Below are 17,667 nucleotides of genomic sequence, written 5' to 3' on the forward strand. Positions count from 1 at the left end.
CTCGTAATCAGGTGGAACTTCCTGTACATCAGTGTCTGTCTGTTGCCTCTTGTCATTTCATATGAAATATGAAGGATCTCCTAAAATTCACTGTAACTGTGGGTTGCTGCTTTTTAAGTTCTCACCCATTCACCCAGACTGCTTTTGGAACAAGCATCCCAGGGCTGCTGCAGCACCCGAGTGGGGGGAAAAGCAGAGGCAGGAAGTTACAGTAGGACTTGCATTCCCGGGTGTGCGTGTGTGTTTCTCTGTGAGCGTGTCTGTGTCTGTGAGTCTGTCTGTCTGTCCGCACGCCACCCCAGCGTGGGCGGCTCGTGAGCGCCAGAGCTCGCTGCGCTGCCCGCGGGGGGCGCGCCGCTGTGGGGACCCCGCGGAGCTCCGCGGCGCCCGGCCCTCCCCCGCCATTCCCCTCCCTCTCCTCCCCTCTCCTCCCCTCCCCTCAGGCCGCCTCACCGCGGCAGCGCTGCCAATGAGCGGCCGGGACCGGGGTGGAAAGTGTCGGGCCCCGGCGGCCGCGGGTTTATAGCGGAGGGCTAGCGGCGGGGCCGGCAGACGAAGCAGGAGCGGCAGCATGGCAGCGGCGGAGGGAGGGCGGCAGGTCGCGAACTTCGGCGCCGGGCCGGCGAAGCTGCCGCGCTCCGTGAGTAGGGGCTGGGCTGGGCACGGCGGGGCTGGGTGTCCTCGTTCCCCGGCTCCCCGCGGGGCTCCGGCTGCAAAGCGAGGGATAAGGAATCGCTAATATTAAAGTCGTAATCACAGGAGTTTACCCGCACAGCGCTGAAACCCTTCAGCGAAAACCTGAAATCTTCCCCCCTTCTCCAAGGAGCTGCCCTGATAAACTCGGATTTTTGCAAACTAGCTCGAGTGTGTTTCTTCGAATATTCTCTAGGGGCTTGTGGTTTTTTTTTGGTTTTTTTTTTTTTTTTTTTTAGTGCTGGATGATATGGCACCAGCACCTATATCCTTAGTTTTTGGATGGGAAGGAGGACCTAAGCGTACAAAGATAGCTCTGTGGAGAGTGAGATTTGTCAGTTGATAAATAGCATGGCAATTCCCTGAGACGCCTTTTGATAAGAAGTTGTAATGAATGTGATGTACACTCAACCCTCTGGAAAGTTGCATCAGCAGCCATGGATTATCCAGTTACATATGGAAAGGGGTGGTTTCTGCCGAACTGTACGTACCTGACTCTCAGTTTAAGGGTTATCTACTGTGGAATTTTTGTTGTTGCTTTCTTAGTATCCTTCATAGTATTCTCCGTTATTTTATGTGTTACTTCTTTAAAAAAATTCTTTAGATAAACAGATTTGCTGCAGGACATCTTTCTTTGTTTTATTTGTTTGGGTTTCTTTCCCCTCCCATCTCGTTTCTTGAGGAAATGTCCTTTGTGGATAAGGATGCAAAAAAATTTGCTGCAAAGAAATGTGTTGTTCTGTGTTGAGCTCTAGATTCCAAAGGGGCTCTCACAGGCACTGCCTCCATACCCAGCTCTCTGACAGAGATGGTTAAAAACTCGATCTAAGTTTTGAGGAGTGCACGTGGGCACAGCTGAGCTCCCTATTATTAATCTGTTTGCAGTCTTGAAAGCGCAGTGCTATTGTGTGGACTGCTGTATCACCTCCATGGTTTGTTTCTCTTGATTGTGGGCTGATGCTGCCCATGAAGCAGGCAGACTCGGTAAAGCAGAAGATGGAGCAATTAATAGATTATAACTTGCTGACCGGGTATCTGCATGGCCTGTCAGCTATACCAGACAATGTACCAGACAATTGTAACGTGTGTCACAGATGTCTGTTGTGAGGCATGTGCAGATTTTCAGATGATGAATGTTACTGACAGAATTGGATTGTATCAAGCAGTTTAGCACGCACTACTACTCTAGCAGTCTGTGTGTTCTCCTTTACTTTTTTTGCCTCCTTCTCTGGGATGGATAAGTTTGCTTGTAAAATGTGGTGGTTAAAACTTCACTTAGTTGACCTTTTGGTAGCCAGCTGTTACAGTTGACAGGCCATGCAGCTACCTGGTCAGCAAGATTTCTTATTCCTGAAATTGCCCAGGGTGTGCAGTTTCTTGTCAGATACTAGGGTGCATGCGTGCAGTATTTGTTTGGTTCTACTGGGGCTCCCTCTTCGCCTGCTTCCTTTAGGAGCAGCCAAGACTGTTCTGGCTCTCAGACAAGAATTTTCCAAAATCAGAAGCTGCAGATCCAGTGGTTAGAATCTCATGCTACTTTGTTCATACTTAAAAGCTAGGGGAAAAAGCAGGGGAAAAAAAAAAAAAAAGATAGCTGAAGCACTACTTCGCTGGTGAACTGTTTTTTTTTTTGTTGTCTCAAAATTTTGCTTTTTTAACTCTCAATAAGATAGAGGCTCATCTTCAAAAAGTGTGGAACTTCATTTTGTGAAACCAGTCATTGTCATGTTGTCATTAAGATATCCAATTCCCCAAGCTGATCTTTCTTGTTATGTTTTCTTCAATACTTTGGTCGTCCTATTTGCACAAGTCAAGTGAAAGGACAGAGGATGGAGTGGTGGGAGTGGGTATTTAGGATGCTTGCTTAGAAAGAGCTAATGTTTGCAAACATTAGATGTTCTGGAAAGGTTAACAGTTCCATTCAACTCCTAGAAATCATTCATGAATCTGGAAATGTGGCATTTGAAATAATAACTTACAGCATGGTCTCCACAACAAGCATATTATTTAAGTTTCTATCTTACGAAAAGCCTTAAGCTTCTAGGTACAGCAAAATTGTATTGGTAACTATACTTCTGTTAATCTCACTTGACAAGTGTCAAGTTATTGCAATATGGGGCAGCTGGCATAGGCATGATGCATCAGAGACTCCAGATAGTGGAAAATTCCCTGATTTATTTCTGGATTTTTTTTCTTTTGATAGGTATTACTAGAAGCACAGAAAGAATTGGTAGACTATAAAGGACTTGGTATAAGTGTTCTTGGTAAGACTTAAAAAATCTACACTTTTCATGATTTTGTTGTTTAACTGAATTGTTTAATAAAACTTCCTGATCTTTCGGCTCCATTTCTAATACCTGTGTGTCTGTACAGATGTGTATACCATATAGATATCATGCAGATGTATAGCATCCCTCCCATTAGGAAGGCGGTGCTCTCCTGTTGGCTGGCTTTTCAGCCCCTGTTACACAAAAGATTTATGCATCAAGATGGTGAGCATATTATTAGTTGCTAAAAGTAGAACGTGCAGCTGTCTCTGTGCAATTCAGATTAATGTTTAAATTGTACACTTACACATGGAAGACAGCCTATGGATTTAAAAGGAATTACTATGTAATTGTCCTTAATGTTTAATTAGCTTTACTGTGTGAAGAAGCCTTGCTAAAGGTAAGAGAACAAAACCTGTACTTTTCCTGTACATTATTATATACTTCTTACAGCATTAGCAGAAGAGAAGGTTCTTAGCATGAGGTAGAATGAAATCTTTCAAGAGACTATTTTTTTACCCACAAATGTGGTTGTTCCTAGTGGTAATAAGGTCATATGGGTGCCAAATGTCAATGAACAGGATTTGCCTGTATCTGGACAAGACTGTAGGTGTAAGTCTTCAGTGGGTATTTAGGAGTATTTATGTACTTAAAGAGGAGTAGGAAATGGGAATGACAACCTTCAGGCATTTTGGGTCTGTAGTGTAAAAGGTTTAAAGCATAACAAAATTTTAAAACCAAATTCATTTATTACTGTCTTGTTTAATGTTATTTCTTCTCTCTATTCCACCAAAGAAATGAGCCATCGGTCTTCAGATTTCACAAAAATTCTAAATACAACTGAAAATCTCATGCGTGAATTGCTGTAAGTGAATTACTTTCTGCTTATTTTAATCTTATGCATGTGCTAGTTGCATCAGTAATGTCTAATGTGGAGACCTTTTGTTGAAAGCACATCTTTGGTGGTGTTTTTCATGCGTGGGTACTGTGTATTGTAGAGTAATAACCTTGAGGAGGACACTGATCTTCTTATATGTAAGTTTGATGCTTATATTTTTGAATGTGGCAATGGATTCTTATCAGGTTAAGATGTTTTTTACATATCTAGCTGAATTTGTTTTGAAATTTTGATTTTTGTCACCTTCATAGAATTAATGAAGGACATGAACTAAAAGAAATAAGTGCAAACAATAAAAATCAGTTCTCTAGTGGTATAAATGTGATCTGCATGTTGTCCATAAATCCAATTTTATTAACAAAAGCTCTGTGTATCAGTGTTATAATCACTGAGCAAGTGCCCTCTTGCTATTCATAGAGTGACACATTTAAAAAAAATCAAAATAAATATATAATGGATTAGAATTACTGTCTCATAGTAGGCAATAATGTTGGCCATTTAACACAAACGCTTGACCCTCAGTCCAGCCAGAATCATTGACAAAGGGATTTTAATTAATAAATTGAATATGTAATTTTTGTGATTGTATGAGCGACTCTTTATTGCACTTGCTCTGCATGTATACTTTACTGTACTGTTGCACTTTCAAATTGGAGGGTGTCAAAGCTGAGCACTACTGTAAGCACTTTAGTGACTTCATGACAGAAAAGTCATGAAGCTACCAATAGATACAATTAAAAGTCAACATTAATTGTGATGGAATATCTCTCAAGTCTGTGCATACAGCTACTCAGGAGTGAGTTTGTTTCATGCAGTGCCAGGGTTGGGGAGAGGAAGCTTTTTTCAGCAAATTTTTATTACTAAAATTCATAGCATTTACTTGTAAATATTTAAGCTGTTTCTCAAGACCAGTGCTGAGGTAAATTAGTGGGATTGAGCTAACCTCTAGGCAAAGAGTCTTCTGAAATGACAGCGTTCTTCCTCAGTCATGGGTTAAATGCATAATATCAAGTTGTATGCATCCTGTGTCACCTGGGAATAACATAAATGGTTATTTCTTTTATGCAGAAATGTACCAGACAACTACAAAGTTATTTTCCTTCAAGGAGGTGGATCTGCTCAGTTCAGTGCCGTCCCACTTAACCTTATTGGTTTAAAGGAGGGAAGGCAGGCAGATTATGTGGTTACTGGAGGTTGGTCAGCAAAAGCAGCTAAAGAAGCGGAGAAGTATGCCAAAGTAAATATTGTTCATCCCAAACTAGGAGCCTATACAAGTAAGTTGATGATTGCATCTGTCCATGTGAATGCTTAGCTTTTTGACTCGCTCTAAAAATGGATCTAATGTAGCTATTGGGCTGTTGAATGTTAACTAGAGTTGACTGCCCAAGCACTCGAAAGAATGTCTGCCCCTCCTTGTTCAACACTGAGAGATTTAATAAATGGCTTAACAGTTTCCACTAGAAGAAAATGGTGAAATGGGGCTGAGCATATGCCAGAAAATAAGTGGCAAGACAAAAGTGTCTAAGTAGGGAAATTGTCTGGGCTCTCTCAGGTTTTTTTTTCTAATATTTAACTGAGTTCTTAAGCTATTCACAGGGATATTGTGAGATATTTCAATTTCAAGTACACTCAGTAATAAGATTGCTCTAAAATTTAGAAGCAGGCCTGAGATATTAACCTTGTTGACCCAGGATATGGGAGATCTGAATTCTGTTACCTGCTTTAAAGGATTCCCGAATTATTATCCTTCCCACCAATGTGTCACTGAATATACATAAATAATTCTTGGAGGAGGAATACCTGAGATCTAGTTTCTATTCCTGCTACTTTTGCTCACTTTTCTTCCCTCTGGTCCAAATTACAGCACTTGAACTAAACAGTGGCAACAAGACAAAGAATATCCCCATATACATTAGTGTAGTGGCAATTAGGGCACTAACTTGGAAAGTAAGTTTATATTCTATGGAGCACAGGAAGGAATTGAACCTACAACTTTCCAGTCTGGGGGAGTGTAATTCATAATTTCTTAGCTGTAGATAAGAGGAGAGGCAGTAAATAATGATGAAGGCAATGGTAGTGTCCCCCACCCTTTCCTCCACCTCCCATCAGGTCCTGTGGAAAAAAGAAAGAGAGGAACTATTTGTTCCATGCCAAACCTGTTTGTGCTGTCAGGACATGCCTGTATATTGCCTGTTGACAGAGGAGATCTTAGTTTTGTAAATCAGTTGCAAAGCTTAAAATGGGAGAAAGGTGGATGACCTTGTGTTTGTTCAGCTTGGGCAAGACTTAAATGCTTCTGGTATTGCACCGAAACAGTTTTAGAGAACTTTGTACATGAGAATTTGCATGTTTCAGTGGTTCCAAAGGCAGCAGGAAGATTCTTGTACTCAGTGTCTGATACTCTGAAATGCTGTTTTGAACCCCTAAGACAGTAGTTTGTAGTCTGCAATTGCAAATGGGAGGAAAATAATTTGAAGAATAAGGAGTGAAAATCAAAAGCTTTTGCAAACTTAATGATGGCTCACCATAGAATTTTGGGAGTGCACTGGTGTATTGGCTTTGCAGATACATTATCTTCCTGATGAATAGTCGATATGGCAAAATTGTTCTTGGTTTGCACTTAAGTTTCATGTTCAGGTAAAACTGCATGCCAAGAAAATTACTTGTCTCCAGTGACCTCTGGGTTTCTTTTTTGGCTCTTAGGCATTCCTGATCCAAGCACTTGGAATCTTAATCCGGATGCGTCTTATGTGTATTATTGTGCTAATGAAACTGTTCATGGTGTGGAGTTTGACTTTGTACCTGATGTCAAAGGAGCAGTCTTGGTTTGTGATATGTCATCAAACTTCCTGTCCAAACCTGTGGATGTTTCCAAGGTAAACAATTGGACACAGTGACTGCACAAAGCATTTCAAAATTTAATGCATATAGTGAAGCACTTTGAAATGTCTGGATGGCTAGAGATGCTGAGCGGTGAAATTAAGGAAGTGGTGTTTTGTTAATTGAATATCTGATGACAGATAGAAGTGTTGACATTTCAGGTTTGAGATTTCAATGTCTGTTTTCTTTTTTCTCGTAAAAACATACTGAACTATATTGAAATTGTTCATGTTAAACTGCCCAAGATTATTTAGCTACTATGTGATCTTCACTGATGAAGAAAATACCTGCTTAAAAGAAAATAACAGCTAAAATAAATGTCTTCTAAATAACATTTAGTCTGTATATAGTGTACAGCTACAGGAGGGTACTGTTAATAAGTTTTTTTAATCCTGCCTCTGTCATGAAAAATCTGTAACCTCTTAAGCTCCTAGAGCTTCCTCTGCCTCATGATTATGGTATCTGTTTCACAGATAGTACAAAGGCAGAACATAGGTGATTACTATGTTTGTAAAGTATACTATGAGTAGAAGTATTACTGACTAGTGAAATAGCATGTTTGACCTTTCTTACCTGTGTGTAGCAAAACAGAGTAGTTGTTAATGCATTCAACTTGGCCTTTCCTGATCTGCCTCTTTGTACCGGTGGATTTTATGGTGATTGTTCTGAAATACCAGGTGGGTTCTCCATACTGCGAACTGTGTAGGAATTTGATTTTAGTAAATTTTCCTGGAGTATTGTGAAATTGCCACAGGCTGCCTTGAGAGGCAGCTATTAAATAAACATTTAGCAAACTGTTGTGAAATTCGTTGTTGATTATCTTCTTCAGCTGAGAAGCCAAGCCGTAAGTGCACTTTGAAATCAGAACTTCTGCTAACTCTTCTTTTAACCTACAACCTGCTAATTTTCAATGCATTCTCTGTTCTGTTCAGCTGACTAGTATGCCTGGGGTATTACTCAGTAGTAAGATCTACAAGTGAATGCATGTAACAAGTTCTTTTCTTCTTCCTTTTTAAAGTTTGGTGTGATTTTCGCTGGTGCTCAGAAGAATGTTGGCTGTGCTGGAGTTACTGTTGTAATAGTACGTGAGGACTTGCTGGGATTTGCCCTGAAGGAATGTCCTGTTGTACTGGATTACAAAACACAGGCAGCAAATAGCTCATTGTATAACACTCCACCATGCTACAGGTAACTCACCCTGCTATGTGATATCCCTTACTCTGAAAGCTGCCGCACTGCCATCTGCCGCTCTTATCAAGAAAAGCTTCCAAAGTCGTGTGCTTGCCCTCAAGCCACTGATACCTTGGAGTGTTTCACGTGATTCTTGCGAGAACGTGGGAAGTGTCCAGCCGTGTGACTGATGGCTTTGTGTTGCCTGGTGCGACTCATCCATAGAGGATGTAGCCTTTTCAAAGTGAATATTACATGTCATAGCTCCATTGTAGAAGTTTCAGGATGCAGTTCTGGTTTACATGAGCACAGCTCTAGTCAATTCAGTGGTGATGCTTCTCTTATTGTAAGGATATAATTTGGCACTTAGACTTGCTTCTTGATCCTAAATACAGTTTGATTAAATTTCTTCTTGACGTTGTTCTCAGCATTTAAACCTCCAGATCCCCACTGACTTTCTTTACTGGAAAATGGTAAATAATATTGTGATTAAAGTTTTAAATAATATATTACAAGATTATGTATTCTTTTAATATTTAAAAATATTTCTTGTTCTTTCTACATCTTTCACTACTGTTGATTTTGAAATGAAACTGGGAGAATTTTTTAAAAGGCATTTTAGTAGTTGCTTTTCTTTTACTCTCTTGTAGAGCTTTGCATAATTCTTTGACTGTCATCTCAGTGTTTGGTTTGGCATCCAAAGATAAAATTGATCTAGCTTTATGAACATTGCTAGCAATCAGAATCATAAAATTGACATGTACTTGAAGATTTCATTATGCAAGAAGCAGATCAGACTACAGCTTGCTTTTTAAAAATTGCTATCTTGTAGCTTCTGATAACTAGTGAAATAGTGCTTTGCTGGTAGTATGTTTAGCCATTGAGCTAGTAGTATCTACTGGTTCTTATCCTGAAGAATTTTTATACCAGCATCCTCTGAAATTTTTTTTTTTTTAATTTTCAATCTAGTTATCCCATTTTTTTTTCCCCCCCAGAATCTTTTAAAATTACTTTGAAAATAAAGATTTCCTTTTCAGGATAATTTCATAATGAAATTTTATACTGGTATTTAGTCTCAGCTCTAATGGCTTGTTTGCATGTTCCAGAATTGCAAAGTTAGGTTGCCTAATGATTTCTGACACACATTAAATGTACTGTACAGACCCAAAGATCAGTGATTCCTGTATATAAACCCTATAACTTAATTCCATAATTGCAATTAGTATCACTTCAAATTTTACTCAATTTAAGTATCTCTGAATCTGCTGATTGTCACTGCAGTGTACTATTGCCATGACATAGGAGCAGCTATCTTTATCAACAGAACAGTAAATCTTGTGAACATTTGTTTATGCCACATTTTACAGTGCCAAATTTGTTCCCCAAGTTGTGTGCCTACTGTACAGAGTGTAGTGCTGTAATTATGCATTCTTACTGGCAGCCTGTCTGCCCTGTTGGCTGGGTACACCCAGCAACAATTAGCTATTCAGTGTTTCCAGATTTTGGTCTGCTCAGTGTAGCTTTGTAACATAGGCAGGATGTATGTCTTTCCCAGTGCCTGGTGAAACCTCTATTTCATGATCGATTATGTGCCTGACTGCCAAGTCACACGTACTGTTTTTGGACACTGTATCCTTGAATATGCCAGGTTTTAAATCCAGCCATTCATGTTTTCCAAGTACAAAGCTATTTCCATTTGAAAAACTGAAGTTCTACTTAATCTCAGTGCTTGGACACAGTCTTGTTCCTCTGATTTGAAAAGCAAACAAATTAAATTCTGCAGCCTTATTTTAACCATTGCAAAAAACTTCTGAAAAGAAAGTGCTGCTTTAGCTGTTACTCAGTATCTGACTGAGTAACTGTCAGTATCTTGACAGCAGCCTTAACACATAGTGGGTGGTTAAGGGAACTGAAAATGAAGCTGAACTAACAGTTTCTCCATTCTCATCGCTGTCTTGCTGGATTTCACTTCATGCTACAGACTCACATTGGAGTACGCTCCAGAATCCAGAATGAAACAGACTGAAATGTTGGCAGGATGCACATCTGTTTGGCTTGGCCCTAACTGCCTGTTCCTGTTTAAGGAACTGGCAAAGCTTCTTAGCTCTCTTTTTCTGTGCTCTTTTCCTTGTTAATGGTTTGCTGGCAAACAGGCAGGAAATATTAACTGAATTTGCAAAAGGTATTTCAGCAAAATGTTAAATTAAATTAAGGTGATGCTAATTAAATTAAGGTGATGCTTTAACCTCGTGGCACTACATAGTTGACTTTTTGACCCTAATATGTTTGGCTAAAATTAACAATGAATTTGCTATAAAAATCTCATTTACAAGCTCTGAAATGCATTTTGCACTTAAAATTGTTCCAGAAACATTATTTTGATTGATGTAAAAGAAGGATAAAAGGTTTCAGCTGTCTGGGTTTTTGTGAATGACTCTAAGGCTGACTTCTTAACAGTTCACTTGTCCGAAAAGTTTTGCTCAAGGAAGTGAGGGCAAGATGTGAATGTGGTCCTATGTACTTGCTAAGGGCATAGTCTATACTTCACTTAAATCATTTACACTGGAGTCGTTGATAATGTGCTGTCACAGATGTGGCAAGACTGTGCTCTCAGAACAGAAGGGTACTTCCTATAAATGGCAGTCTGCAGCCTTGGTTATTCTGCAGCCTTTTGGAAGTGTTTGAGGATTTGGTACTGGCATCCCTTTAGAAATAAAAAGCAGCAAAATTTAAAACAGCTTCCTGCTAGATATGTATTAGGGAAACTTGTAGGGTAATGTTCTCTGAGCGCTCCCTTGGAATCAATAATGAAGGGATTCATAAGAATGAGCTTGTTGGATATAGGCCATAAAAACTTGTGAGCAGGTTTTTATGTAAATTGTTGTAGTCGTGGGAAATGTCTGAACTTGAACAAGTGAGTTTTGTAGCAAAAGCACAAAGGCAAAAGGCGTCAAGGATTTTTTTATGTTGCACTTAGTCACTAGCATTGAAATTCTTGGTCTCAAGCCATGTGATGCCGGTAGGCTTCCAGATCTCTACTAAGAACTTGACTGGTGACAGTCAAGTGTGATACATCATAATTTGTTTCACCAAACTTCACTGTTCACGTGGGCAAAAGGTCTTTGTAGACAGAAACGGGATTAGAATTCTTATTTTTAACATTTGTGAAAATATGGTTACATTTCTGGCATATTAATGTACATGTATCTGAGATTCACTCCTGTATTTTTGCTAGAGCAGCTGCGCAGAGCAAATGCTATCAACTTTTTTGCTAAATCTGGCTCCTCCTAGGCAGTTGTGTAGTCCTTCTAGGCATGACCTGACAGTTGTGTAGGCATGAATGAATTGGCAGTGCACGCAGCATGTCTGGGGATAACTTTGGGAGCCCTGCTGGGCTGCAGGAAGCCTGCAGGACATGCCCTTCTGTGGTACAAAGGATTAAAATATTAAAATGGGTCCAACAGTCCAATATGCATGACATTTGAATTTCAGGATATTTCATCCTGTGTCCAGAAAACATTGTCTGTTTAGAGTTGTCATAACTTGTAAAATAGTCTAGGTTTTGATTTGTTAATCTTAAGTGCCCTTAAATCAAACATGGCATTTTGTTACCGGAACATTTTGTGAACTATTAGACAAGACTTATTTCTTCCCTGTTTGAATAATTTAACTGAAAAATGTTCTTCCCTTTTGCAGTATTTATATAATGGGATTGGTACTGGAATGGATAAAGAATAATGGTGGAGTTGCAGCAATGGATAAACTCAGTTTAATCAAGTCACGGATGATTTATGATATTATAGACAAATCTAATGGATTTTATGCGTAAGTTGCTACACTTTTCCTGTTTGCTTCAATATTTGCTACATAACCAAACATTCATAACTTTTGAAAGTTTAATTGTATTTTTGAAGTCACCTTTTTTGAGGACTCCTAGAGATACTATTAGTGCAAACCATTTGCTTGGTAACTGTCCACGGATAAGTCTCATAAGTCTCTTCCTTCCATAAGTAGGAAGTTATTTTAACTTATTGTGTATAGATCACTAGTGAACCCTACTAAAAACATATTCTAAACTTAATAAAACAGGAGTGTGGGAGAAGAGCATGCAGAGAACAGATATGCAGATTCTGGTTTGTATGCTTACGGAATCTCTTGGTGACACGTAGGCCAAAACAGAGAAAATTGCCTGTAAGAAATTGTAGAGACCCCTTTGCATTGTATTTTGCCTACCACTTTCCAGGAGTGAAAGACTCTGCTTTTTCTCTGTCAAGCAGAGCATTTTTATTAGCTAATTATACTAAGTTCTGAAACACTTCCTGAAATAAAATAGAAAGATCAGACCTCAAAATGGAATACATTTTCTTTATGTGGTTTATGCACAGTCGATTTTCTTCAGTTATTTCTGCTGGCTTTCCAAAGCAGATTTACCCTCTTGACTTTTACATAGAGTTGCAAGGTATTTTTGAGCTCACAGGACCTATGCATAGTTAAAAGCTGATACTGTAATAATTTTAATATTTGCCAAGCTCAGACTACTAATTAACCATGAAACTGCAAAATATTTTCTTTCACCTTCAGTGTAAAAGCAACAGTGGGGGACCTAATTTACTTTCAAGTCCAAGATAGGATAGAACAAATTAAATTTGAATTTTAAATTAAAGCTGTCTGCAGTCATAATTGTCAGAGAAAAGTTTCATCATAATATTTAATACATTCTTCTTATCCATTTAGTTAATGAAAACAGCTTTGCCTTTAGCATCACCATGATCAGGATTGTGATCCTACTCCAGGGAAATCCTGGGGGTTTTTCATAAACGTCAGAAAGCAAATGAAGCCTTGAAAAAAATGTTTTGTGACAAACAGAAATCTGTATCTGGCAAGTTGGTCTGTAAGGCAATGAGTGGGAAATGCAGTGCAAATTGGATGGTAAATAGTCAGCTGGGAAAGCAGAACAAGCTTCACTAACTGAGCTGTATGCAGCTTCCTAAGCAATACAGTTAAGACTGTGAATTTCTAAATTGTAGCTATAACTTAAAGGAAGACTTAATTTGAAGCTGCCTTCCCAGCTGTAATGTGGCACTTAATCTGTGGCATGCTTCCCTGAGTAAGCCATGTGACAAGCCATTTAGCAAATGGAGCCTTTCTTCCATGAAGTGCTCTGTGCCATTTGTAGTTTGTTTTTCAACATCTGTGCACTGAGTTACATCAGATTGCCTAGTAGCAACTGGATATTCTAAAACTAAAGCATGGCTGCAGTAATTCAGATATGGGAGTGCTCAGAAGCATAGGCCTTTTTAAACATTATTTTCCTGGTTGAACCTGAAGTTGATGATTTGCACAGGCAGGTGTTAGGATGGATCTTTTTTTTTTTTTCTTCATGGAAACATCTGGACAAAAGAACAAGAAAGGATCTGAAAAGATTGATACTCATTCTTTTCCAAATAGCATAGTAATAGGTATGAAATCCATATGCGATTTCTGAAAACTCATTTATATTGAATGCCTACAAGAATCTACATCACAGCCTTAGAAAAAAATAAATCTGAAGGCTTCAGATCTCCTTTATAAGTAGAAACACTAAAAAAGATATTTAAATCTTCTCTTCCTCCCCTGTAATTTCTTAGCTTCACAAAATAGTTGAAGAGAAATTAAATGGGATTTTAAGAAATTAAGGAATTGTGATGCATCACATGTAATGTGGTCATGTATGCAGTGCAAGATTTGTTCTAGAGATACCTCTTCTCTACTTCGTGATTCTGAGTAATGCTAATTTAGAAGATGGACTGAAATCACTAACAAAAGTTTCTAATGTCTATGAAAATTTACTTATGCTGTATTCTTGTACTTCCTGTAGTTCTGTTTAGCTGACTGTAATTCTGGTAGCACTTTTGACTAGTTGAAACGTCAGTCTTTGAAGAGGAAGAGAAGAAACTGCTTTAGACTTAGTCAAAATTCCTTGTAATTACCTCTCCTGTGCTAGTAACTGTTTATTAATTTTCATTATTATTATTTTTAAGTTTAATTAGGTCTGTTCACAAGCCTCTGTACACTGTTTCTCCGGCACAGTTCTGAGTGTGCCAGGAAGGCTTAATAAGCCTTCCACTTCACCACTTCCATTATTATACTTGGTTAAAAAAGGAAGGTTTCTCTCTTTCACAGAAAGTAATGACGATTTTGATTATGAAGGGTTGATTTTGGTTCTAAATAGGTGTGATTATTCATTTCACAAACTGCATATAGCTGAAATACAGATTTAACAAAGCGGGTTAAGCATTACATTCTACAACCTTTCTAGATGTCCAGTGGAGAGAAAGAACCGAAGCAGAATGAATGTACCTTTCCGCATTGGCAGTGTCAAGGGTGATGAAGCCCTGGAGAAGAAATTTCTTGAGAAGGCTGTGGAACTTAACATGATATCTCTGAAAGGACATCGGTGAGTATTAGTCAAGTGAATCTCTGTCCTGTGCAAAGTAAACTATTACTACAGTGGTACAGCATCAGGCATTGTGCATTGACTTACCAGCCTTTCTCACACATAAGCTGTTCCTCATACTGGCTTGGCAACACTTAAGAATAGCAGTCTAGAGATTGTAATCAGAGATTGCTGGTGACTCAGCTACTGTTTAGGTGAAGTGGTGGGCTTCAGAGAGCTTTATCCTTAATTCTGCTCTCTTCTGCAAATCTGTCTCCGTGCAGATGCCAAAGATATCCTTTGAGGTCAGATTGTGTCAGTGTATAAGATCTCTCAGATGCCTTGTCTACCTGGTTGCAAGAGTTCTTTCCCATGTTAAGTAGTGTTTGTGGGATTAATTTTTTGATGTCTTTGGGTTATAGCTTTGGACCTGTAAATGACTAATAAATACTAAGCTTCTCTAGATTGCAAGCCTGCCTTGAAGAATTAAATATTGCTTCCCATGCACATAACTGAGAATTTTATAATTTTAGAGCAGGAATAGATTTAAATGTCTGTGACTGCTACTAATGTCTTTTTTTTAGAATATACAAAACTTTTCTGGTTCTTTTTTTTTTCTCTCCTATTTTCAATTCAGGTCTGTGGGAGGAATCCGTGCCTCTTTATATAATGCGGTGACTGTAGAAGATGTTCAGAAGCTTGCAACATTCATGAGAAGCTTCATGCAGATGCATCAGTCATAAATGCCCATGGGTTAGAGCCATGCTGCACTCAGCTAAAGGGGTTTAACATGACTGTGGTACTGCACGGCTGTAGCGCACAAGTTTATTTTCTTTTAGTTCCTGTAGAAATATTAATTAACTGAATGGAACAGAGGCCCAGTCTTGCAGTGCTGCAGCAACTTTGGCTTTACTGAAGATGAGGATCCCCAGACTGATCATGACTGATTGCAAAATTTGAAAATGTGTGGTTAAAACATGAATAACATTATAAGATGCTATGGATCTGAGTCACATTTCTCACTTCTAGTTACAAGTGACTTCAGCAATGCCTTCTTTTGGTAAAATTCAGGAAGCAAAATTTGTCATAAGCTGTCTTAATGCTTTACAAATCCTCTGACTGCATAATGAAGGTAAACTGACACGGTCTCTAGGGACATCTAGTTAGTTTATGGGCTATATTCCAACAGTGTACCACCAGTAGTATTTAGGAGTTAACACCAGCGTTCCTAACTTGAGAATCCAGCCTTCACACTACTGCTCCAGTGCTAGAAGTACTGTCATAACCATTGCAAGCAATTGTGGTTAAAGTCTGCAGGACTGGGCCTTTCTTCCTATTAACATTTATTAATTTAAAGCTAAGATTCATGAGTCTGATTAAATCAATTTCTAAGATGTTTTTTATTTCTCTATGCATTTTGTATATTAAACTCCTAGGTTATTCATGTTACATTCTTATTTTGGAGCATGCATATTTGCTGCTGCAAAAAATTTGCTTTTCATTTGTTAACCTAGTGCCAGACTGGATTGCTGTATTCCACTCAATGAGCCTGTGACTTTCTCTGCACTGACTTTGAGCCCAAAGTGCAGCTGACTTCTTTGTCTGGTGTTTCTTAAGTGTTTTCCCTCTCTACTTGCTATAGAATTTGTGCTACCTTTTCATTCTTTCAGTTGTGTAGACTTTTATATGGGGAAATTTGTCCAGCTGGAGTAACTAGTAATCTCTGCCTTTTTCTGGCACTGCAGTGTACTTTTGTTCCCACTTTCTCACTTGGTCCTTCTAGCTTATTGCACACTTCGATACTCTGGGCTAGAGAGGTCACTGTGGTTATGCAAAGATCTTCAGAGGATCTCCTGTTGTAGAACCCTTGAATGACTTTCTTTTTCTCAGCTTGTGACTTTACTGCCAAGGCCCATATATTGACCTTAGTCTCCTGTTTTAACTTGTGTATAAGCTATCTGCTGTTGTCAGAGTGTTTAGCATTAACATAGCTGGTTTCAGACTAAACTCTTTGGCACACAATGGGGATTTCTTTTTTTCCTTAAAATTTTTGTGTAACGTCAGTATAGTGGTAGCAATTTATTAATGGTAATGATGTACTATCCCTTTGTTGATGGAACCTCAGAGCAAGTCAGTGGAATGTACTAGGGTTGAGTTACATTCCTATCTGAAAGTCATCTTTTTAAGTTTACTATTTGGAGATTTCTGTCAACTTAGTGTTACTCAAAGTAAGTAAATTATGTGAAAAAATAAAATCTAATCATGTCATGATGTGAAGTACCATTGTGTTTGAAACTTTTTGATTTTTGTCATTTTCAGGATGAAAATCAAGACTAATGTATGTTAGAATTTTAGAGTCTGGTATACTCCTTTTCCCTAAAAAGCAATCTTCCCTCATGTAAGTTTTATTTCTTTGCAAGAAGAGTCTTTCCTGTAGGAGCCATGGAAACAAAAGTATTATTATGAATGCTTAAAGAACCCTTTTTGCCCTGCCAATTACAAATATCTAATTTGGATTCCATATTAAACTTTTTAACTTCATAAATTTCTTTTTCTGATTTTTGTGTGTACTTGCTTCCCACTGTAGCTCTGGCTTATCTCTTTCCAAAAAACATCCAACCTTTCCATTTTATAATAGCCTTGCATTCCTCTTAGCAAGCATGCTTTTGTGTGTGTTTACAAAAAAAACTTGTGCTGATTTTTGCAGCTGATTCATGAGTCTGACGAGGAACCTCCTGCTGCTTCTGAATTGTGCCTAGCATCTTGTCAATTTTTTTTAACCCAGTAAGGCAAAAATCATGTAGAAATAAAATACAGAGTGAAGACTGCATCAAGCAAACAATGGTAGACTGAATATCAAGTGAGGGGCATACAGGAATACTGGGAATACAGGAACAGATCCTGAATAAATTATTTACTTGAGGTTTGTTTCAGACTAATCTGTGCAGCAATTCTAGCCTTCCAAGCTGTTTGTCTGTATTTGGGGTTTTGAGCCCTTGTGCACAGTTAAATCCTGATTCTCCCACATCAGATTTGTAGGAGGAATTTTGTCAACCTGTTGCTGAGACTCCTGGTCTTTTTTTCCCATCAGCACTTACAAACTGGGTTTGTAATTTCAGTATTTAGAAGTAGGGCTCTTTTGGTGTGATATGAATGTCTGGAGACATTAAAAGGTGTTAAAAATAAAGAAAATATTGATCTCACCTGAGTTGGCCCATATGGAGAGGGAATCATAAGACAAGCTCTTTTCAATGAACAATTCTTTGAATTCCTTTTCTAATGAATCATCTCTATCTCCTAACTCTTGAGTTTGATTTCACAAAAGTATGTTCTAGCATTCTCCT

At 38.6% G+C, this 17,667-nt stretch overlaps 1 protein-coding gene across 1 annotated transcript; it reads left to right on the forward strand.

The window, feature by feature from the left end:
- Positions 1–528: 528 nt before the first annotated feature.
- PSAT1 (phosphoserine aminotransferase 1) lies at positions 529–16,745 on the forward strand. The gene is made up of 9 exons (XM_041396280.1): positions 529–640; positions 2,897–2,957; positions 3,756–3,825; positions 4,927–5,132; positions 6,562–6,734; positions 7,757–7,926; positions 11,605–11,733; positions 14,207–14,344; positions 14,961–16,745. The coding sequence occupies exons 1-9, from the start codon at positions 572–574 to the stop codon at positions 15,064–15,066; spliced, it is 1,122 nt and encodes a 373-aa protein (XP_041252214.1). The 5' UTR covers positions 529–571; the 3' UTR covers positions 15,067–16,745.
- The last annotated feature ends 922 nt before the right edge of the window (positions 16,746–17,667 follow it).

The sequence above is a fragment of the Onychostruthus taczanowskii genome, unplaced genomic scaffold (genome assembly GCF_017590055.1).
Source record: "Onychostruthus taczanowskii isolate IOZ18803 unplaced genomic scaffold, ASM1759005v1 scaffold129, whole genome shotgun sequence".
NCBI lineage: Eukaryota > Metazoa > Chordata > Aves > Passeriformes > Passeridae > Onychostruthus > Onychostruthus taczanowskii.